The sequence below is a fragment of the Carassius carassius genome, chromosome 10 (genome assembly GCF_963082965.1).
Source record: "Carassius carassius chromosome 10, fCarCar2.1, whole genome shotgun sequence".
NCBI lineage: Eukaryota > Metazoa > Chordata > Actinopteri > Cypriniformes > Cyprinidae > Carassius > Carassius carassius.
This window is the reverse complement of record NC_081764.1, coordinates 1,393,095-1,416,804: the sequence shown is the minus strand read 5'-3', so window position 1 is coordinate 1,416,804 and position 23,710 is coordinate 1,393,095. Positions and strand designations below refer to the sequence as shown.

Below are 23,710 nucleotides of genomic sequence, written 5' to 3'. Positions count from 1 at the left end.
CTGGTGAATTCTTCTAATTTCACAAATCCAACCCATGAGCAAGGCCATATTTATGCGTTTGAAGCCTACATCTGGCGGTTGGGATGTGGTTCCTTTACATCTTCTTAAGGAGATGGTTCATGTTGTTGGGCCGAGTATTACTTCTATTATTAACAGTAGTCTTCATAATGGAGTTGTTCCAACAGGTCTTTAGCAGGCGATTCAGCCACTTCTTAAAGAGCGCATAATTTAGACCCGCTAGAATGGAAGAATTATTGGCCCATCTCAAAACGACCATGTCTATCAAAGATTTTAGAGGAGGTGGTTTGTTCCCAGTTAATGTCATTTTTAAGTAGGTATGAGATCTTAGACAAATTTCATTCCGGTTTTAAGGCATGTCACATTACTGAGTCTGCACTTTTAAGAGTTGTTAATGACCTCCGTATAATCAGAGATGCAGGTAACATGGCAGCTCTGATTTTATTGGACTTAAATGCAGCTTTTGACACAATAGACGATGTGATTCTTATAAAGCAGTTTTCCCATTTAACTGGAATTAGTAGGATGGTTTTAGACTGGTTCAAGTCTTATCTGTCTAATAGAGCATTCTCTGTAAAGTATGGTAACTTTGTTTCAAAGGCAGCACCTGTAACTTGTGGGGTCCCCCAGGGTTCTGTTATTGGCCCTATTTTATTTTCCTTGTATGTGTTGCCCCTGGGCTCAATTTTTAAATAATACGCCATGTCTTACCATTTGTATGTGGATGATACACAGATCTGTTTACCTATGAGAGTGGGAGAGAACAATGGTTCTAATTTGCTATTTGCATGTCTAGAGGTGATTAAGAGCTGGGTGATTCAAAATATGCTTCAGTTGAACCAGAGTTAAACTGAGATTTTTTTTTTTGGCCCTGCCAGAGGATGTTTAGATATGTCCACATATTTGAGTTCATGGTCCGATTATTGCCATGACCAAACAAGGAACTTAGGTGTGGTGTTTGATCCAGAGCTAAAATTTGACAGGAAGATTAATGTTGTAGTTAAGAGTTTTTTCCAGGTTAGGTCTATTGCTTGACTAAAGCCTATTCTGGCAAGGAAAGACTTAGAGAAGGTTATTAATGCCTTTGTTTTGTCTCGTCTGGACTATTGCAATGTGTTGTATGTGGAGTCCTGCCAGACCACTATTTCAACAAATATTCAGTGCAATTTAAGACTGGTTTTGTGCTCCAGGGCAACAAATGCATCTTTTGAATTGCACATCACATACTGTTTTTATGATATGATGGTCAGTTTAAACTTTTGTCGTTGTGTTTTCAGTTAGCTAAGCATGCAGTCAACTGTCTTTTGCCACGTGTAAATGATTGCTGTCTTACAGGTGGTAAGGAGAATAAGATGCCCATCCTGATCTCAAAGATCTTCAAAGGACTGGCAGCGGACCAGACGGAGGCTCTTTACGTGGGCGATGCGATTCTGTCTGTCAACGGGTGCGACCTCAGAGAGGCCACTCATGATGAGGCTGTTCAAGCCCTGAAGAAAACCGGCAAAGAGGTCATTCTGGAAGGTAAGACAGAGCGGATTGTTTGGCTTCAAGGAATTTTTCAGCCAAAAATGACATTGTTTTTAACTATTTTTGGTCCTTGGAACACAAAAGGTGAATTTTTATGTTAATATAAACACTTTATAATAACTTTAATTGATATAAATCCATTAAAAGCATCATATAATGCTTAACAGATCGTCCGTTATTATATATTCACATAGCCAGAAATATGAGATAAATAATGTGCCTGTTAATGTTATTAACTAATGAACTTATTACCTAATGATTAACAGAATCATTATTTAATGTAAACCGAATTTATACAGTGATTAAAAGCTCATTTGTAAATGTATTTTTGAATAGTAAAAAAAATTTCAATTAATTACATGCTCTTCTTTTACATTTACAAATGTTGTGAAAAAATTTGGTTAATTTGTAATTTAATTGCTAGTATTATTCATTATGTCTGTTAAAGGAACACTCCGACTTTTTGGGACTTTAGCTTATTCACAGTATCCCCCAGAGTTAGATAAGTCGATACATACCTTTTTCATTTCTGTGCGTTCTGTAAGTGTTATTTGACGCACCCACCGCTAGCCTAGCTTAGCACAAAGACTGGATGTAAATGGATACTGGTAGCATAGTAATCCCAATAAGTCACAAAATAATGCAAACATTTTCCTATTTACATGTTGTGATCTGTATAGTCACAGCGTGTACAAATAACAAGGCTATATGAGACAGAGAGCATTTTTAATCGTATAAATACTGGGAACTATATTCTCACTAGGCGTAGGAGCACAGCTAACGTTACTTGGGCGGAGTGATTAGCGCAGCACTCGAGACCGTAAACAAAACAAACGTGACTAACTAGCTAGACGTGACTCGTGATCATGGCTGACTTTGAGGAATTGTCAGACTCAGAAGAATTTTACTGTGTATCAAACCAAGATCCAGAACCATATAGTTTTGAGCCAGAATACACAGACGAGGAGTTACAAACTTTGGAAGCTGTAAGACGAAGGGAGAATCAGAACGAACACAGCAACAGGTGATCCAATTTGTCCTGTCTTTATTATCGATGGGATGGCTGTATCCTTTAGCACACGTTTCATGGTCCGTGTGGCAACTTGCATTTTTTCAAAATAGTCGTCTACTGTACAGTAAAATGTTCAGAGCAAACGAAATACTTCGTGATGGTGTTTACAGGTGTGTTTGGATCTATTTTCAGAGCAAGTAGCCATCGATTCATCAGGTCAGCGTTTGTGGTTGGAATTCTATGAAACCTCATAGTATTACCTGGTCTCCCCTGTTTATTGTCGCAGTTCTTTACAATACAGCGAACACCCATGATTGTACACTATAAATCTACTATCTAGTAATTGCTGACTCTATTACTCCAACTCTGAGCGAACTCTCTTTTCCTCACCACGGCGCGTCTCGGGTGCTGCGCTAATCACTCCGCCCTAGTAACGTTAGCTGTGCTCCTACGCCTAGTGAGAATATAGTTCCCAGTATTTATACGATTAAAAATTGTCTCTGTCTCATATAGCCTTGTTATTTGTACACGCTGTGACTATACAGATCACAACATGTAAATAGGAAAATGTTTGCATTATTTTGTGACTTATTGGGATTACTATGCTACCAGTATCCATTTACATCCAGTCTTTGTGCTAAGCTAGGCTAGCGGTGGGTGCGTCAAATAACACTTACAGAACGCACAGAAATGAAAAAGGTATGTATCGACTTATCTAACTCTGGGGGATACTGTGAATAAGCTAAAGTCCCAAAAAGTCGGAGTGTTCCTTTAAGGCTGTATATTTGGTTTGTTTAATTAGTTAAATACTCGCGAAAGACAGAACACACACTTTAATTTGGGTGTAAAACATGATTTTATTGACCTACAGTTTATAAAAATGTATATTAATCATTAGCAAGCAAGCACATTATCTCACGTTTCTAGCATTTTGCTAATGATCCACATAAGCATTATCTAATGTTTGTTAATGATTTATTAATGAAAGTTAATATAAAGTGTTACCCATTCTTTTACATATAATAAAAGAGAATGAAAACTTGGGCTGTCGAGCTTGGAAAAGAAAGACACCATGCATATTTCTCTTCTGAAGTCATGCAATACATTGGTGTTAGGAATAGATCAAATTTAACACATTATTCACTGGAAATCATGAAGTACTGTTACTCTCCTGAGCGTCTGAATCATGAACAAATGTTTCTTTTGAGGCTGATTGTTAACTAAAAGCTGAACTAAAACCATTTATATTTTCGTTTTCAAAATACTTTCAATATTTTCATTACTTGATACAAAATAATATTCACTGAAATAAAATAAAAAACACCTATATATAGTATACACATTTATTTATTTGCCAGCATTTTTTGTTTAGTTTAAATTGAGTTACTAAAAAAATTAACTTTTACTAAATTAAATTTTTACTAACTAAAAATTTAATTAAATATTTAATATTTTTGTTACTTGATGCGAAATGTAAAGTGAAATAAAATAAAATATATACATAAAAAAATAAACTGATTTGATTACAGCTGCATTAGTTGCCAAAGCAACATTTTTCTCATTTTTGCTTAGTTTAACTTGAAATACTAAAATAAATTAATAAAATAAAAAATAATAAATAAAAACTATTTAGACCTATTTAATTAAAATAATATAAAAATGCAATCTCATTCTAAATATTAACTCAAATTAAAATAGTATAACTGTGATACTTATATAAATTTGGTATGATCTTTTAAGTGAATCATTTGATTCAGTTCATCCAGTTTCGTCCTATATGATTCATTCACCAATCAGAATGATTCCTTCCCTCAAAGATCCATTCACAGATCACTGGAATAGAACATAATTATATAACCTGATTTCTAAAAACGTGGAATATAGAGTCATATTAACCACTTATATGATACTTTTAGGGTATTTTTGTCATTTTTGAGCTTGGCCCACTCATTCACCTTCATTGTATTGAGAATAGCAAACAAGACATTTGATTTATTTGTTTTTGTTTTTTTTGTTTTGGTACTTTAATACATTTTGTATTAGTAAATATCCATCTACCAACATTCTATAGATTAAAGTATTCAAACTGCAAACCTTCAAGCCTTTTACAGCATTAAAGCTGGCATTGCCCAACCCTTCTCTTTTAGTTTGCACTTTCCTCTCTTTCTCTTAGTGCAAGGGTCAGCCACTCTTCTGACATCAAGTGTTTAAATGGGAAACCATGAAACCTTAGTAACTGCACACACGTGTTTGGAACTAAAATTGAGTATATCAGTGAATGATTAATTACATTAATGCACATCTTTACAAGGCTGGAAGGATCCATAATGGAGGATGGCTGTATAGTTTTTATGAGCCGGCAAGTGTGTGAGATACCCGAAATGCCATATTCAGCATTTTAGCCCCTCTTAAGTGCCAATGATTCAGGAGTGAACAGTGTTTGCATGTAATGCTGATCTCATACGAGTCTGGAATTCATAATCACGATCTGTGATGTGCGTTCAGTGATTTTTGGACTGGATGTTTTAAAATGTTATATTTCTTTCTTTCTCTCTCTCTCTCTTTTAATTCTACAAACACATAAATCTTTTTCTTAGCACAGTTGCACAAGAAAATGAATCGCAATGGATTTGCATTTAGGTGTGTGCTGCAAAACTAATTTTCTTTAATCTGTTTTTTTCAGAATTTCTTTTTCATTTTATTAAATTTTTTATATAGTTTTAAGTGTAAACCTTGCATAATTTGGTTAGATTTTTGAAACAAGATAAACTATTTGGCCAAAAGGTTAGAAATATAATTGTAAATTAATATTTACATTTATGCATTTAGCAGAGACATTTTTATCCAAAGCAACTTACAAAAGAGAAACAAAAACCATAATTAATTCAGTAAAACATTACATTAAGGTTTCACTTCTATAGCATTTATTAATCTTAGTTAATGTTAAGTTTAACATTTCTAATACATTATTAAAATTAAAAGCATCAAAAAAGGATACTGTAACAATATATTGTGCTTTGTTAACAAATATATATTGTTAACAAATGAGACCTTACTTAATAATTCAATAATCAAACATTTAAAAATAACAACAGGTCTTATTGTCTTATCTTGTGCAGTTTTGCTTAGATAGTAAATCTATCTGTTTTTAAGGATGTTTAGATTATTTTAAATGGACGACAAAGCAAAAAAATACTGATTAATAACATTATTATTATTATTATTATTATTATTTTCAGTGTATTTTTAACGATTCTGCTTCCTTAGAGAGTAATGCGAAATGTTTTATTGTACAAATCTGAACTGAAATAAAACCATATGTATATTTATTTCTCATTTTTGTTTAGTTTAACCTGAAGTCTTAAAATAACTAAAACTAGCTAACTAAATAAAACAAATGAATTCAAATGAATAAAAATCAAATAGACATATGTATAAAAAAAAAAAACTAAAAGGCAAAAAGGTAAAAACAAATTTATAATAGTAATGTTACATCATAGATCGGCTACAAAAGTGGGTTATTTATTTGTTGTATTTATGCTGTTTTTCATTAGAATGTATACAAATTATATGCAAACTAAATTGTACATGCACGACTTATTCTGTTTAATGAAGACTGACTCCAACTCTTATACTTTAAATGACTATATGAGTTCTGACAGGACTTATATTAGGTGGATATTAAAGAAGAAAATGAGATCAGACTTTGTAGATTTCAGTCTTTAGTTGCAACATGAATGTTTGGAAGCATGAAAACTGCTGCAGCTTTTAGACCATGCATGGACACTAAAGTCTTGCTTTCTCAGAGGCTCATCACACACACACACACACACACACACACACACACACGCGCGCGAACGGCTCAGACTCTTGCAGTGGTTTCTATCTCAGGGATTTACTCTCTTCTGCTTAGTGAGTTTCTATGATCCAGTAATTGAGTGTTTGGTTCCCTCTCGACTTCTCCCTCGTTCTGTTCTCTTCCATCTCTCACACATTAGCCATTACATCTGAGGCATTAAGTTTGATTCGTTTCGTCATATTTGGAGGGTCTGATTATCACATGTGCCAGCCCTGTTGTGTTTATTTTCTCTGGCACCTTTTGTCTTACACATTTCTGTCGTTCTTGTTGAGATCTGGGGGATTTTCTCATGTGACATTTGAATCAAACAAATCAAGCATGAAGGTTCGTGACCTCCAGATGCTCCTAATTTATATTGACCAAAACCCATCATTCATGGGAGAATAAGTGTGTTTGAGTTCTTTAGTTTTCAGCTTCTCACTAAAAAAATGTAAATGCTGCTTGCATGTCAAAATCACAGCCAATAATAATGTCTCGTTTAATTTCAAATGGCATATATAATTTTCACACTATCAATTTATGCATTTTAATGTTGAAAGTTTATTTGCTAAATATTAAACTCAAGAAAATATAATAATTATAAGTACTTTTATTCAGCAAGGATGCATTAAATTGCTCAAAGTGACAGTAAAGGCTTTTATAATGTTACAAAAGATTTCTATTTCAAATACAGTAAATGCTGTTCTTTTGAACTTTCTATTAATCTGTGAATCCTGGAACAAAATGTGTCAAAATACAAAGTAACTGTTTTCAACATTTGTGATAATCAGCAATTTCTTGAGTAGCAATATTTGAATGATTTCTGAAGATCATGTGACACTTAAGACTGGAGGAATGATGCTGAAAATTCAGATTTGATCCCATAAATAAATTATACTTAAAACTGTATTAAAATAGAAAACAATGTTTTTGAATTGTAATAATATTTTAGATTTTTTTATGTATTTTTGATCAAATAAATGCAGCCTTGGTAAGCGGAAGAGATTATTTCAAAAACATTACATAATCTTACCGACCACTAACTTTTTAACAGTAGTGTAAGTGAACATTATATTCAGAGTGGATTGCTAGCAGGCTGTTAACTGTAACAGTATGTGATACAGAACATATTATGCAATAATAAGCTCTTATACAGTAATATGCCATTCTTTTGCTTTCTGATGTTTTGCATTTTTAATGCAATTTAAAATGCGAAAATCAATTCAAGTGCATTGCACTGTGAGATACAGTATGCTGTGATCATGTACTAAACACGTTGGCGAATGCACATCATCTGAGTATTCCATGCATACATAATATTCACAAACAGCAGCATGCTATTCTGAACATATCCCTCGTCAAATTCTGAGATCCTCCACTCCTTCTGCTCTCCAGAGATGCAAACTGAACGCATCTTAGTGGCCAAACTGAATAATGCACTTAACGAAATTAAAATCATAAGTGCTTCCAGCTGTTTTCACGGCTTCCAGTCAGGAGGACAAGTTTCTGGGATACTTCTGGGATGATGAAAGTGTTTCTCTCCAGATTATTCAGTGAGGTCAAGTGAGACGTTAATAATGGAAAGAAAAGCCTGCGTTAGCTACTTGAGCCAAGCACACGCTGCTTATTAAACAGTTTAAATATGGAAACACACACTCATGTTTAAGTTTGTACTCTACATTTTGAAATGCAATGACATTGAGATATTTTTAAGTGTGCAAACATGTTTTTGGGGATTGCTGAGCATGCACCACTTTGTTCTGGTGGTTTTGTGTGTCGGTGCATGTGTGTTTTCAGGAAAATTTTTGTGTAGGCGTTGAGCGTCATTCCAGGCACAGCGTGCTTCAGGAGTCACGGCGTAGCCAATCAGACGGATTCTGGATGCTCCCACGGCAACAGAGGGCAGGGTTTTGACTGTAGGGGTCTGTTGTGTTTGACGTGTCTCTGGACTCTTGTGTTTGTCCAGTTGTGTTTGGAGTAAGAACAACTGCATGCCTCAGTGTCGCCCGACTCGAGCCTCAGCACCTGGAAACCACCGACCGAAGTCAGCAGCTAGAAAAATCTGTGTCTAATCTCCTAAAGCATGCTCGCTTTGTTTCCCAAAGGGCAGAAATGTTGACGTTTAGATAGAGAAGTGACAGCGCAGATCAGCTTATATCTTGTTTTCTTTTCCCAGAAACACTTTAAGTGAGAATGTGAGAAAGTTTGTCGCTTTCAGGTGCTTTGTTGTCGAGAAGAACAAGAATCTTGGAGTATGGCATCTTTATGAGTTCATTATTGTCTGTTTTTTGTAGAAATCTTATTTAAACAGAAAGGTATAGAAGATATTTAGGTGTAGAAGATATTCAAAACAGCGTCCCATTCTTTGGTAACCATATAAACGTTCACTGCTGCCTCTAGATATTCAGACGGCCGAAGAGTCAGAAACTTTAGATCAGCTAATTGTTGCTGTTTAATGCATACAGTATTTATATGCATACACATCTACTCTGCCATGTTCAAAGCCCATCCAACTAGGATTTCCTACTTGGAAACTCGTGAAATTTTGAAGTAGACAGACTGAAAGTGTTTTCTTGTAATCATTATTCATTAATCAAATTATTCAAATATGAGCTGTACTTTTTTGTGTGTTACTCATCTGAATGATCATGACCTCCTCCCTGTTTCCTTCCTTTGCTTTTCTGTTTCCTGCCGTTTCCACACTGAAACCAGTAACATTACAACAACAGACTGCTATCCTATTATAATCAGCTGAGCTTAAAGCTCTTCAGCGTTTTTTCCTTGACAGAAGAGAGACTAAATGGAGACTTGACTGGACTTTTCTGAAACAGGATTTTCCATGTGTAAAATGGGAATTGAATTTGGGCCATATTAATCAAGTTAATGTCTCTTTTTTCTAGAGACACTTGCCAAGATCACAGAGTCTGCGAGTCTCATCAAATGTTCGGAGCTGCACTCTGCATTCAATGCATTCAACACGATGACAACTCTTTGTCTTTCGTCAAGATAATTTAGGCGAAACATCTCAGACAAAGTTGAAATCCAATGAGAAATCCTCAAAGATCCCCATAAGTCTCCTGAGCTGTGAAAGACCTCTGTTCTTTACCGTTTTCTTACAAAATTGCACATCGCATGGCGGTTTTAATTCCACAAAGGCCATTTAGTGTCAGTCCCGAAGGGCTTTTGTGTGACAAAATCCTTGCGTCTATAAATAGCCCCAGAATCCTCTAATCTAAACCTCTGACGAGAGTCTTTTGTTGACGTGATTCATGTTTGGTAGGAGATGCGAGTCCACTGAAGACTTGAATTATGAGAAATCAGCGTCATGAGACACACTGGTTTTTGTCGACTATGCATGAAAATCGAAGACTTTGCATTGTTTGCAAGTGATTAAATTGCAAGAATGAAGGCCAATCACAATTCAGTATGCACATTTTTAACTTTTAATCTTACATTTCTTAAAACATATGCATCAACATACAAATTGCATTTGTTAATGCAGTTTATACTACCATACAAAAGTGGACAGTAAGATTTATTTTTTTATTCAGCAAAGATTACAGATTTCCATTTAAAATAAATGCTGTTCTTCTGATCTTTTCTATTCATCATAGAATCTTGAAAATTAAAATGTATGACGGTTTCCATTAAATATATTGTGTAGCATGACATTGATAATAATCCAAAATGTGTTTTCAGCAGCAAATCAGCATATTAGAATGATTTCTGAAGATGTAATGATGTTAGTAATGATGCTGAAAATGTAGCTGCGCATCACAGAAATAAATTATATTTTAATATATAATCGCATAGAAAACAATAATTTTAAATTACAATATTTTTTCAGAATTTTTGATCAAGTAAATGCAGCTTTGGTGAGCAGAAGAGACTTTTTTCAAATACAGGAAAAAACTTACCAACCCCAAACTTCTGAACAGAAGTTTAGTCTTAAACAGAACAGTTACCTTTTGATTAAAGACTGATTTTGTGTTCTTCTTTGTGACTCTTTTAAAGGTATAATATCGCTGATGAACTATTGCAATAAGACCAGGAACATGTATTAAGAAAGTCAATAGAGTGAGCTTTATTTCCTGTCGAGTGTACATCACCTATAAAGAGCATGTGAGGCTGTGTGTGTGTGTGTGTGTGTGTGAGAGTTGTTCATGTGTGTGTGGTCAGCAGGTGAAGGACTTAGAAATTCAGACAAAGCATGTTTGAAAACAGACTGTGTGTGTGTGAGATGCTGCATTCACTACTGTAGAAGTATTTATAGAGCGAGAGAAAGACGGCTGTGTGTGTGTGCTGCTGTATGTGCTGACTAGCTGAAGTGTGTTAGTGAGCGGCTGACCGCTGAGACAAACTCTATTCTGAGCAGAGGAAGCCCTTCTCCGCCTGTATCACTCGCTCCAGAGAGACAGGGGTGTGTTTCACACTTCAGTGAAACTCAAGCTTCCCTCCCTAGTGGCCCTTTCTATTAATAACCATCGTGTGTGTGTGTGTGTGTGTGTTTGTGTTAGAGATGGAGGTTACTATGTGTGTTCATGCCGAAGTGTTTGTCATGTTCGGTGTCTGAGGTGTGTGTGTGTGAGTGTGTGTGTGTGTGTGTGTGTGTGTGTGTGTGTGAGTGTGTGTGTGTGTGTGTGTGTGTGTGTGTGTGTGTGTGTGTGTGTGTGTGTGAGTGTGTGTGTGTGTGTGTGTGTGTGTGTGTGTTAGAGATGGAGGTTACTATGTGTGTTCATGCCGAAGTGTTTGTCATGTCATGTGTGTGTGTTTATTACCAGTGTTGAGGAACTGTGCAGCTTCACAGTTGATGCACTAAACACACTTTCTTTAAATGCAGACAGGGGTGTGTTTCACACTTCAGTGAAACTCAAGCTTCCCTCCCTAGTGGCCCTTTCTATTAATAACCATCGTGTGTGTGTGTGTGTGTGTGTGTGTGTTTGTGTTAGAGATGGAGGTTACTATGTGTGTTCATGCCGAAGTGTTTGTCATGTTCGGTGTCTGAGGTGTGTGTGTGTGTGTGTGAGTGTGTGTGTGTGTGTGTGTGTGTGTGTGTGAGTGTGTGAGTGTGTGTGTGTGTGTGTGTGTGTGTTAGAGATGGAGGTTACTATGTGTGTTCATGCCGAAGTGTTTGTCATGTTCGGTGTCTGAGGTGTGTGTGTGTGTGTGTGAGTGTGTGTGTGTGTGTGTGTGTGTGTGTGTGTGAGTGTGTGTGTGTGTGTGTGTGTGTGTGTGTGTGTGTGTGTGTGTGTGTGTGTGTGTGTGTGAGTGTGTGTGTGTGTGTGTGTGTGAGTGTGTGTGTGTGTGTGTGTGTGTGTGTGTGTGTGTGTGTGTGTGTGTGTGTGTGTGTGTGTGTGAGTGTGTGTGTGTGTGTGTGTGTGTGTGTTAGAGATGGAGGTTACTATGTGTGTTCATGCCGAAGTGTTTGTCATGTCATGTGTGTGTGTTTATTACCAGTGTTGAGGAACTGTGCAGCTTCACAGTTGATGCACTAAACACACTTTCCTTAAATGCTGTATTTTGTACTTAGTTTTACTCATTTATTTTATTTAATATAAATGCATTTAGTCAAGTATCATGCACTCAACCTAATTTTTATACTGTAATTTTATAGATTTAAATAACTGATATGCATATAATTGCATATTGAAAAAGAAATTGCCGATGCCATAATCAAACAAACTGTTTAAATGTCCTCTCTCATGTAAAGTTTGTTTGTTTATTTATTTATTTAGTAATTAATTAATTAATTTTTTTATTGAATATACATCGTATAAAATTTATCGTATAAAACTTTATTTAAGTTGAATACGTTCAACCTAATTGAGCTTTATTATTCATTAAATTCTAATCTGGATGCTTTGATATTTCTATAATGAAAAATATGTTGCTGATGCAATAATCATGCAATAAACATGCTCTCTTTCAAATGTATTCTTGTGAAAAATTTATTTGGCAATGTACCAATGAACCAATAATTTTATTTTTATTTAATTTAATTTAATTTAATTTTGTAATTTTAAAATAAAATAAGATCATTGGATATTCAAAAGATATTTCTTACTTCACAGCTTCAGTGTAGTTTGATCACATGGAATGCAGGACATTGTCCTAATTTTATTAAAAAGCTACAGTACGTTATAAACTAAAGTGTTTTGACCAGTAGCGTAGCCAGAAAAGAGACCGGGTGTGCCACATTTATTGTCAGATTACTGTGCAAAATTATGGGATAGTATTTTTGTCGCACTGCTTCCGTCCAACCATACTCCTAGTGGTAATTTGCAGGTCGTGTAAAAATGTAGTTAATTGTTAAATGTAATAATTTTCTTCCAAATACGATAATTTTGAACTTCTGGTACGATACTTGGACATTTCCAATCTGGCAACACTGTCTGTTGATGTTGGGCCCGGGGAGGGAGAAACATCCTCATCAGGTGTTAGGCCTTGTGTCCGGCTGTCCATCAAGCCGAGGTTTTTTGCTAAAAAAAATTAAGAAAGGAGCTCTGCGACATATAGCTAGCAGGGGGGCAGGGTTTCATATTTTTTTGAAGCACCCAGCGAATAACTTTACATCTGAGGCGTTTAAAGACTCCATTTGTCCATTAATTATTTCTAAAGAAACACGAAAATGTATAAAAGGCTCCATTACCTTAAATCTTACATTATGGTCCCATAGAAGCAGTTTTTGTAAAAAATAGGCTAACGATTGCGTCATAACCAGCGACTCTCTGTCGCACAGTAGAGAAATTACCGTATGGACAGGAGGAGAAGCTCGCAAGCATCTTTTACTGTCTATGAGGCTATCGGGGGGACGTGGAGGCATGAAGTCAAGGGAGATAATTAATCAGAATACTTACCAAAATTTGCTACTGTACACGCTCGCCTTCTCTGCAAGATTCTGTGGGTGATTCAGATTTCTCTTGGCACAGCGGTTAGAAGATTTACAGGTTGCTCACGTGACCTCTACGTCATCAAGCTCAGTTTGAGTCTGTGCAGTACGCCCGACCCCCAGGAAGTGCGTGCTTCTAATTGACTTCATTTTTCTCCGTTGAATCCAATGGGGTCGCTGTGTCCATTCCTTTTACTGTCTATGATTGCTAGCTAGCAATGTGCAATCAAAAATTATCTGTTTATATCATAGACTGCTGGGGTCACAGTCAGCTGCTGTTTGCTGATTGGTTGACAGTCCGAATGTCGGCAGATATATTTTAACAAAAATAATTTAAAATGTAAATTACATTTTAACATTTTTAGCATTAATACACCATATATTGTATTCTTAGTTCTGTGCCCCTGAGAGTCTGATTTAGAATGTTCAGTGACGTCACAGAAGTGCCAGATTCAAACAGCTTTCGCGCGTTGGCTGGCGCTGAGCCAGAGACGGACGCGCTCAGCGCTTGTCATATATCACAATTAATATGCAGTGTTTTCAACCAAAAACAATACATTGGTAGTTTGTAAAATACACACTGATGTCTATGGACGCAGCAAAAACTATGTTTTTGAACGTGTTTTATTCATATATCAGACACACATAGCAGAACAATAAAGTTTACTCTATTGTTCGTCCAGTTCAACAGCCACTTACTTTCATGTATTTCGGGAGAAACCGGAGAATTCAAGTGCTGTACGTTAAATCCATCTAACAGGACTCTGAACTGCAGCGCTCATCTCGTTTTAGATCAAGATCATTTATAAAGGTTTTTAAACGAAGAATCGGAATATCAGATAGTTGGCATGGTAAGCAAGTTTGTGTATATATTTTAATAAAAAATGAAAAACTAAATAAAACCAATACCGATACATCTGTTAGTGGCTGCGTTGTGTCACGTGACAATCATGACGCGTCGCCATGGAAACAAGGGGTCAGTTAAAAATTTGTAACTTACGCGTGAAAGGGTTGATTTAAAAATATATATATTTCCTAAGTAAACAACAATAGCCCAAGTTTAGTAAACATTTTTTATTGAGACTATAAAAAATAATTCTGCATCTATTTTTGGTGTGCCAGCTGCCACTGTGGGTGGCACAGGCACCTGGCACACCTGTGGCTACGCCATTGTATTAAACCACTGTAACATTTCATCTCCAGAATGTATTAAACGACTAACCTGTAGAAAAGGCTGTAACTGTTGAATAAAATGAGAAAATAATTTGACCGTATTTGGACATTTATTTATTTTTGTCTGTGCATGTTACATTGTAGCTTTGCCAACAGTTTGAATATGTGACCATTTTAAAATCCACGAAAATATTCAGCATTCAGCTTTTTGCATTCAAGCATTTTATTAAATAATATGTTGATTTATGACAGTTTCCTGTTCTTAGTTCTGGCAGCATGCATATATATATATATATTAATTAATGCATTATTATTGAAATCAGTGTTAAAAAAATGTCAGATTCTGCCTCTTATTTGTCTAAACTGCGCAAAGGAACTGGACTGAACACACTGAGCAATACTTTCCTAATATATATGTTTTATTTTTGGTTGATCAGAACTTCATCCTCTTTCATCTGAAGTTGCGTTATTGGTAGTTTGTTCTCTTCTTTTATAGTCGTTCAGCTTAAATCCGCAAGATTTCAGAGTTTAGTGGGTTGTGCCCACAAGTTGCATCAACAGCTGTGTTCAAAATAGCATACAGTACAGTACTACTCAAACTATTTTTGCAGTGTGCATGCTTCAAACAACATGCATAGAACATCTGTGAACTAATGCATTTGAATTGTTTTATTGTTTTTTTTTTTTTGCATTCACAATATTTTATTTTAGTCATATATTTGTATTAAACAACTATATGACTGTATTACTTTAATACAGTACTGTGTTGTATCACTTTATCATTTCTATGTTTTTATCAATTTATATTGTTGGTATTTTTTATTTTAAATGAAAAAATTTTAGAAATACAAAATATTGTATTTTTTATAAATTGTATTTTATATATTTTTTATTTCGAATTTTAAAAGTAAAAAAATACAGAAATTTATATTTTTCATTATTCTTTTTTTATGATTTTGTTTGTATTTTAAATTATTTGAAATGTTTGTTGTTCTATGATGCATGAAACTGTTTCATGTTTCATTTTGTTGTGCTGAGCCGTATTTCACCATGACAGGAACACTTTAAACTATCAGTAAGAATAATGACTGTCTCTCTCTCTCTTTGTGTCTCTGTAGTGAAGTATATAAAGGAGATGTCTGCGTTTTTTAAGGCTGGATCGACGGGACCCCCTGTGCTTGACTCCCCTCCAGCCTCCCCACAGAAACAGATGGACCCCGCACTTAAAGAGAGCCAGACCATCCAGCTCCGAATGTGCCACGTGACACGCAAACAGTGTCCGCCGGACACAGAGGACAGGTACAAACACACCGTACCTGTAGAGCTGACACAGTGCTTTATGAAATGATCCAGATCTGATTAGGCTGATACTGTAAGATTTTCTGTAAGTGTAAATTTACTCCAGCCTTTATCATTTAAATATTAAACACATTCTATGTCACGTTCCTAAACCACTAAATGGTAATATATCAATGCATTTGTTCATTAAAAAGGTTTTATTTTTTTTTATTTTTTTTTACAGCTATAATGTACATTGATTCAACTCAAAATTCTTAGTAACACCAAACATTTATTTATTTATTAATTTATTTTTATTCATTATTCAAAGCCATAACAAAATTATTTTATATTGTATGGCTTCAAATCAATATTCATAATGACCCAAACTTTATATTTTTTTAATTAATTAATTAATTAATTAATTTATTTATTTATTTTATTTATTTGTCATTATTTATGTCATTATTTAAAGCCATAAAAAATTATTTTATATTGTATGGCTTCAATTCAATATTCATAATGACCCAAACTTTATTTTATTTTATTTTTATTTTATTTTTTATTTTTTTTTTATTATTTTATTATTTATTTTTGTCATAATATAAAGCCATAACAAAATTATTTAATATTATATGGCTTCAAGTCAATATTCATAGTGACATCAAATTTTATAAAATATAATATAATATAATATAATATAATATAATATAATATAATATAATATAATATAATATAATATAATATAATATAATATATGGTAATTTTTTTTAAGTTTAGCTATAATAAAAGTATTTTAAATCACATGTTTCTGACTCAGTATTCTGATTGGATGAAACACCTGTCAGCACATTCTACATTAATGCATTATAAAACAGCATACAGTTTGCCTTATGCTCTTTAATAGTTGAGTTGTTTATGATGATTGTTATGGGATTATGTCATGAGAGGTCGTACTGAGCCTTACTGTGTAAATCTGCTCTCCTGTCTCTGGAGGTATTTCGAGGTGGTGTCATCAGACAGGAAGAAGGCTGTGTTTCTGCGGGCTAAAGATCATGCCATGGCTCAGGCCTGGTACATCGCCATCCAGAGCAGCAGCGCAGCGTTACTGAGCAGCGCTAGAGCCGAGCTGAACGCCCTGCAGCCCAGTCTGGACGTCACACACATGGGCTGGATCATTGAGCAGGTGAGAAACACACATACACACACACACACACACACACACACACACACATACATGAGATGAGATGAGGTGATGCAGTAGAGCCTAAACACTGTGTGTGTGTGTGTGTGTGTGTGTGTCGCAGGGCTCAGAGCGGCCGATCCTGGCGGTATTGACGGACAGAGATCTGCTGCTGTACACATCTCTACCCGACAGCAAAGAGACACTCAACAGCCCAGACAAGAGCTATCCTTTAATTACCACCAGGTAAACACACACACACACACACACACACACACACACACACACACACACACACACACACACACACACACACTCATGTTTGTTTTTGTGTAAAGAGTGTTCATCCCATAGACGTAATGGTTTTTATACTGTACAAACTGTATATTCTATGGCCCTACACCAACCCTACACCTAACCCTAACCCTCACAGGAAACTTTCTGGATTTTTACTTTCTCAAAAAAACTCATTCTGTATGATTTATAAGCGTTTTGAAAAATGGGGACATGGGTTACGTCCTCATAAGTCACTCTCTTCTTGTAATACCTGTGTCATACCCATGACATTATACAGAGTTGTGTCCTGATATGTCACAAAAACAAGAGCACACACACACACACACACACACACACACACATATATATATACTCACACACTCACACACACACTCGAACAGTGTATATTGGAGCATTAAGATGAGAGGACATGCATTACACTCATTTACCAAGGTAAAACTGAGGTGCTGGTACAGATTATAGTATAGTAATAAAAAATGGATTGATAAAGTATGATAAAAATTGCATATATTTTTGTAAGTTATATAATATATCTGTTAAATATATAATATTATACTATACTATATTATATTATATATGAATTTTTTAAAAGGGATTTTAGGCTATGAAAGATCTAGGAAATAAAATCTCTATAAAGATTACTGTAATTTTTTCAAATTTATTCAGAAGGTTTAGAGACCTTATAAATATGTTTAATGAACAATAAAAAAATAACTAAATAAAAAAATTGGGTATACAAATTTGTATTTCTTTTCATACCTATAATTATACTTATAAATATTATAATGTTTATAATAAATATGTATGTGTGTTTGGGGGTATATATATATAGATATATATTTAGATGCATTTGTAGACTATTTACTAGACTACAATACAATGATTTGGTACATCATTGCTATGGTTTACAATGCAAAAAAAACAACCCACCATAGCCATGATGTTCTTGACAATAATAACCATATTACACATTTCTGACTGGTACTGTTGTTCAAGCTGTAGGCAAATGTGACTCATCCAGTCCAGTTTTTATAAAAGTGAGTTGTGTGTAGACTCGCTCCTGCTGTGTTTGTCTCGTCAGGCTGGTTCACTCCGGACCGGGGAAGAGTTCATCGGTGCACGACTCTGAGCTGACGTTCGGTCTGCGTTTGGGCACTGAACAGGGAGTGGAGACGCATCTGTTCAGAGTGGACTCGGCTAAAGACCTGTCCACCTGGACGCACCTGCTGGTGGAGGGCTGCCACAGCGCCGCTGAGCTCGTGCAGGAGGTCACCACAGGTGCTCACACTTCAGCACATCCTCCTGATGTTCATCAGCTCTCGAGCAGAAAGAGAGATGATGAGCAATGAACCCATCAGAGACTGTATGTGCTCGTATCGCCCTCTGCTGGTTCAATAATGTGCTGCACTCAGGCTAATATTTTGGATAGTAACTAACATGTTACTGGTGCACAGTAGTGATCTATTTATTTATTTGTTTATTCTTTTATGCATGCATGGTTTTTTAGCCTGCTGAAAGATAAATCAAGCCAATACATGCACCAGTAGGGTCATATTCTGATAGAAATCAGTGTTATTTTAGTATTACTTATATACAACTGTAATTTAACAACTTTTATTTTCATATTTTCAGTTTCCATTTTAATTTTAGTTACATGTTTAGTCATTTAATTATGTGCTTTTGTAATTCTTATTTATTTATTTGTTTGTTTGCTTATATATTTCTTTTTAAGGTTTAATTTATTTTTAGTTATTTATGTTTATTTTTTTTTTTTATATATGTGTGTGTGTGTGTGTGTGTGTGTGTGTGTGTGTGTGTGTGTGTGTGCGTTTTATTTACTATGATCATTGAAAACTTGAAAATATCGGAATGTAAAAAAAATATTATGCAAACTTATTGAAATAAAATAAAATATCAGTTCTCAGTTTAGTAATAATTTTCTTAGTAATTTTATCAATTTATTAATTATTTGCTTTTGTTATTATTATTTATTTATTTGTTATATATATATATAAGCTTAATTTGTTTTAGTTATTTTATTTTATGTTTACTTTTTTATTTACTTTAACGCTATATATATATATATGGGAAACTTCAGGGAATTTTAACAAAGGATTCCATACTATACAAAGTCATTGAAATAAAATATCTAAAGTGATATAAATTTTGAATTAGCTTTTTCATATTTTTCAGTTTCATTTTCATTTTAGTAGTAATTTTCCTAGTAATTTGTAGTATTTTTTTTATGCAATTGTCATTTAGGATTAGTTTATTTTTCATTCAGTTTAGGTTATTTATTTATTTCCAGTCAACTTAAACTTATGTCAGTACTAATTTCCATTGAGTTTAAGTTATTCTAATCTAATATCTATACTTGAAGAGCAGTGTATTATTTGTAGTTGTAGTTGACGGTGATCCTGCTGTTTCCTGCAGCGTGCAGCTGGAACGGGAAGTCGTGTATGTTGAGTGTTCACATAGACAAAGGCTTCTCGTTGTTCACGGAGGAGTCCGGCGTCCGGAGGAACGTCCTTCTCCAGGAGCCCTTCGAGCGTCTGCGCATGTCCTCCGACGACGGCGTCCGCATGATCTTCCTCGACTTCGGAGGCCCAGAAGCAGAGATTGTAAGAGACTTTTATATGCTTTTATATGCTTTTAATATGCTATACACCCAAGTCAATGCATTATGCTTTCCTTTTGTATCTGTGTTTAAAATATTTAATTTAAAACAAAATAGTTAATTAATAAAACAAACTTACTGGGCGAGCAGGGTATAGTAAGACAGCCATTATACCATAGCCCTGCCATGCCCAGCTGAATCAAAGCATAGAATTTACAAAAGTATGTCGAGCCATTCATTAATGTGGTTGTTTGATAAGAAAAATATAAAATGTAGTTGCAATAAATGCGTTAAGAATCCGTTCACCTGCAGCAGCGGAGGACTTTTATTCTGCTGCACAGAACTGTGGAAGAACTGATGACTGCACGCTTTGATCTTCGGCTGACCAATCAGCAGAAAGAGGCGTTTAATTCCCACCCCCATATAAAAATCAAATATCCAAGCTGTTTTTTCATTTTTCTTCCCCTGAATGAAAAACAAAAAATTAAATATATATTTTCAAGAATTGAGTTGGACGCAACTCAAACATGTCAGTTTCTCCAGTCTTTTAATTTATTTCCTAATTTACGTTTAGTTTAGGTTTGAGTTTCTAATTAATGCTTAAATCTTATTTAAAAATGAAATGTTTAAATAATAATAAATAAAAAAATATTTCAAAAGTTTTTTTGCATGCATGTATATGGTTATGGTTATATTTTTATTTTTGTTTTAATTGTACTTTTATTTTTTATTAATTCTGTTATGTGCTTTTGTCATTTCGATTAGATTCTTTTATTAAATTTTTTTATTTAGTATCTTAAATTGTTAGTATATTTCAAACTTATATCAGGTTATTTCCTTATTTAAATAGTTTGCATTAATTTATTTTCTAATTTATGTTTAGTGTAGGTTTTTCTGAATTGTTTTTTAAACTTTAAAATTAACTAAATATTCTCTCTTTCTAATCTCAGTAGTATCTAAGAGAAACATTTGAGATATTGGTTAAATTTTTTTTTTTTTTTTCAGCAACTGGACCTTCACTCCTGCCCTAAAACCATTGTCTTCATCATTCACTCTTTCCTGTCGGCCAAGGTCAAGCGGCTAGGGCTGTTGGCATGACGACGGCGCTTGGAAACCCCGCCTCCACGAGACAAACGCTGGACCACTGGACATCAAGCCAAATCTCCCATCACAGACTTCTTCCCAAACCCACAGCCATTCAGTGATGATTTGCTTTTATTCCTTATCATTTTAGTGGTTTGCATCTCAGCTAAACTTTATGGACGTTTAAAACATAATCAGTAATCACATAATCATACGCTAAAAGAGCAGCATCAGCTCTGTTCCAGAACCTACGTAGGCAGCTGTCTACTAAGGGAGCATCTAGTCTGAACTGATTTGAGACGCTCGTGTCTAATGCTGCAATAAGCATAAAAATATACATTAAATAGTCCATTGCAATAAAATACGTTTAAATAAAAAATGAAAAAAATAAATAAATAAATACACTTAAAAATTATATATTTAAATAAAATAAAATAATGAAATTAAAATAAATGCATATAAAAACAATACATTTAATTATTGTAGTCAAATCAGTAAACTTGAAACTTTATAATAATTTATCTTGACTCATCAGCATCTTATATAGAGCCACCCCCCACCCCCAAGCTTGTTGCAGTGCATTCTGGGATTGCCTTTAACACAAAGCATACTTTCCTGACAGCCTTCCTATGATGATGCCTTTGTGTTGTCTAAGAAGGCAGCTCACGAGGTTTTGGAACAGAGCCTGAAAAACGCAGGTGTGCTGATCATGAAAAGGGCTTTAACGTTTGGCAGCTGAGAGAGCGTTTGAGATATAAATTCTCAAAATTCATCTTTCTATGGTGAGAAATAATGTTTTTTTCTGATTCGACCATCTTCTGACTTTAAATATAACCTTTTGAGACTCGTCGTCTTCCAGGTTATCTGCTATGAATCTATGCATGTGTGAAGAGAGAGAATCGACCGGCCAAACCCTTTCAAAAGGCACCAAGTACTTTATGATTATCATAAATGGATCCTGTAAGGGAAATGTGGTTTGGTTTCTCTTTTTCTTTTACAAGCCAAAACTACAAAACATAAAACTCTCAACCGAGAATCAGGTTGATTAGATTTGGTCAAACTTTCACTGAAAGTAGTTTGAGCTGAAAACCTCTTGTAATTCAGTCTGTGTTCACTGTGTTATACTGACCTCTAGTGGCCATAATGAGCATAACTCTCTGGCTGTGTTTACAATAGTATATTAACATACTGCATACTAGATTCGCCAGTTTTGACCATTACGTTGCTAAAAATATAAAAATACTCCATTAAAATAGTCAATTTAAATGAAAAAAACAAATGTTGTGTGTATATATATATATATATATATATATATATATATATATATATATATATATATATATATAAAATTATTATAGTTAAATCAATAAACGTGATACTTTTCAGTGTTGATTTAATTTTTTATAATTATTTTAAACAAGATCACGCTACTCTGAATACTCTATACCACAATGCAATGCACTTGATCTTCCCTATCCAGATAAATGCATTGATTTTGAATGCACCTTCTTGAATCATTATTTGTTTGACTAAAAAGGACATTTTTATACATGCTTGCATTAAAAATTCATTACATTATAACTCCTGGGATAAGCAGGTGCTGTGCGTCTAATGCTGCACAATGCATACTGTGTTTAAAACAGCAGACAGTGTGCAGTATGCTAGTATTGCACTATAAACACATTTCCTTCTGCTCCATCTACATGTTGACGGCGATTTGCAAGTGTTTTCTGCTCTTAAACAGCTGGAAAAATATCCTTCACGTGGCCTTTTACTAAATTCTAATATATTATAATTCAAACTAAACTGTATTCAAACTATGTTAGCTATCGGATGGAAAATCATATTATATCCTTATTTAAACAAAAGAGTGCCTTTTAGTGTCATTTGTATATAAAATTGCAATAAATCTAACTGTTGACTTGGAGTTTTATGGGGTCATTTCCTGGGGACAAGAGGCCAGGGAACGGGTTTCACTCAAAAACACGGATGAAAAGCCCAATAAAACATGCACAAACACAGTCCATCACCTGATTCTGAAAGAACATGTTCACTGCACAAACACAGCTAGGTAACTGTGTTTTAGATCGGTGTTTAGGAGACAAATGAGTCCGTACAGACGTCATTTGTGTGTGTCATGATGACTGTTGTTGTTGTTTTCTCGCTGCGAGACAAAGCTTCACTCTTATCATGCTTTAAGTGCATGAACACACACACACACACACACACACACACGACCCACAGCAGACCAACAAAGCTATTTTTTACTTCATTTGAAAAAGTTACTGCATGAAAAAAAAAAATTTTTAAGGGAGAATTCAAAAACTATTTTCTCAGAAAATGCATAAAACGTTTTAGAAAAAAAAAAAACGATACAAACAAGGAAACAGAGTAATTTGTTAATTTAATTTAATTTTAAAAAGTTATTGTGTCAGATATAAAATTGTTATTTTCAAGGGAAGAAATATTTAAATAAATGTTATTAATAAAAACAAAAACAATATTCTGGGATATTCAGAGCACAACATCAGCAAACCAAGAAGTTTTTTTAATGAATTAAAAAAAAGTTACTGTCTGAAATACCAAATCATGGTTTTAAAGTGAGATTTAGTAAAAAATAAAAAAAATAATAATATATATATATATATAAAACAAAAATTGGATTCTGTGGTAGAGAGTGCAAATCAAGTAAACAGAGCCTTTATATTTTGTTATTATTAATATTATTATTTTTTTATTTTTAAAACAGTTTATTGATTTTACAGTAATAGATTGTATGATGATTTATTAAATAG

The 23,710-nt window shown here is 34.4% G+C and overlaps 1 protein-coding gene across 1 annotated transcript in view; it reads left to right on the top strand.

Annotated features, from left to right (window-relative positions):
- The window catches only part of LOC132151494 (alpha-1-syntrophin-like), a 29,652-nt gene extending 8,572 nt beyond the window's left edge, over positions 1–21,080 (top strand). The window contains exons 2-8 of the mRNA XM_059559623.1: positions 1,354–1,539; positions 15,576–15,756; positions 16,732–16,921; positions 17,043–17,164; positions 18,297–18,493; positions 19,649–19,836; positions 20,838–21,080. Coding sequence (XP_059415606.1) covers positions 1,354–1,539; positions 15,576–15,756; positions 16,732–16,921; positions 17,043–17,164; positions 18,297–18,493; positions 19,649–19,836; positions 20,838–20,930 — 1,157 coding nt within the window. The 3' untranslated portion in view covers positions 20,931–21,080. The remainder of the gene's footprint in view (positions 1–1,353; positions 1,540–15,575; positions 15,757–16,731; positions 16,922–17,042; positions 17,165–18,296; positions 18,494–19,648; positions 19,837–20,837) is intronic.
- The last annotated feature ends 2,630 nt before the right edge of the window (positions 21,081–23,710 follow it).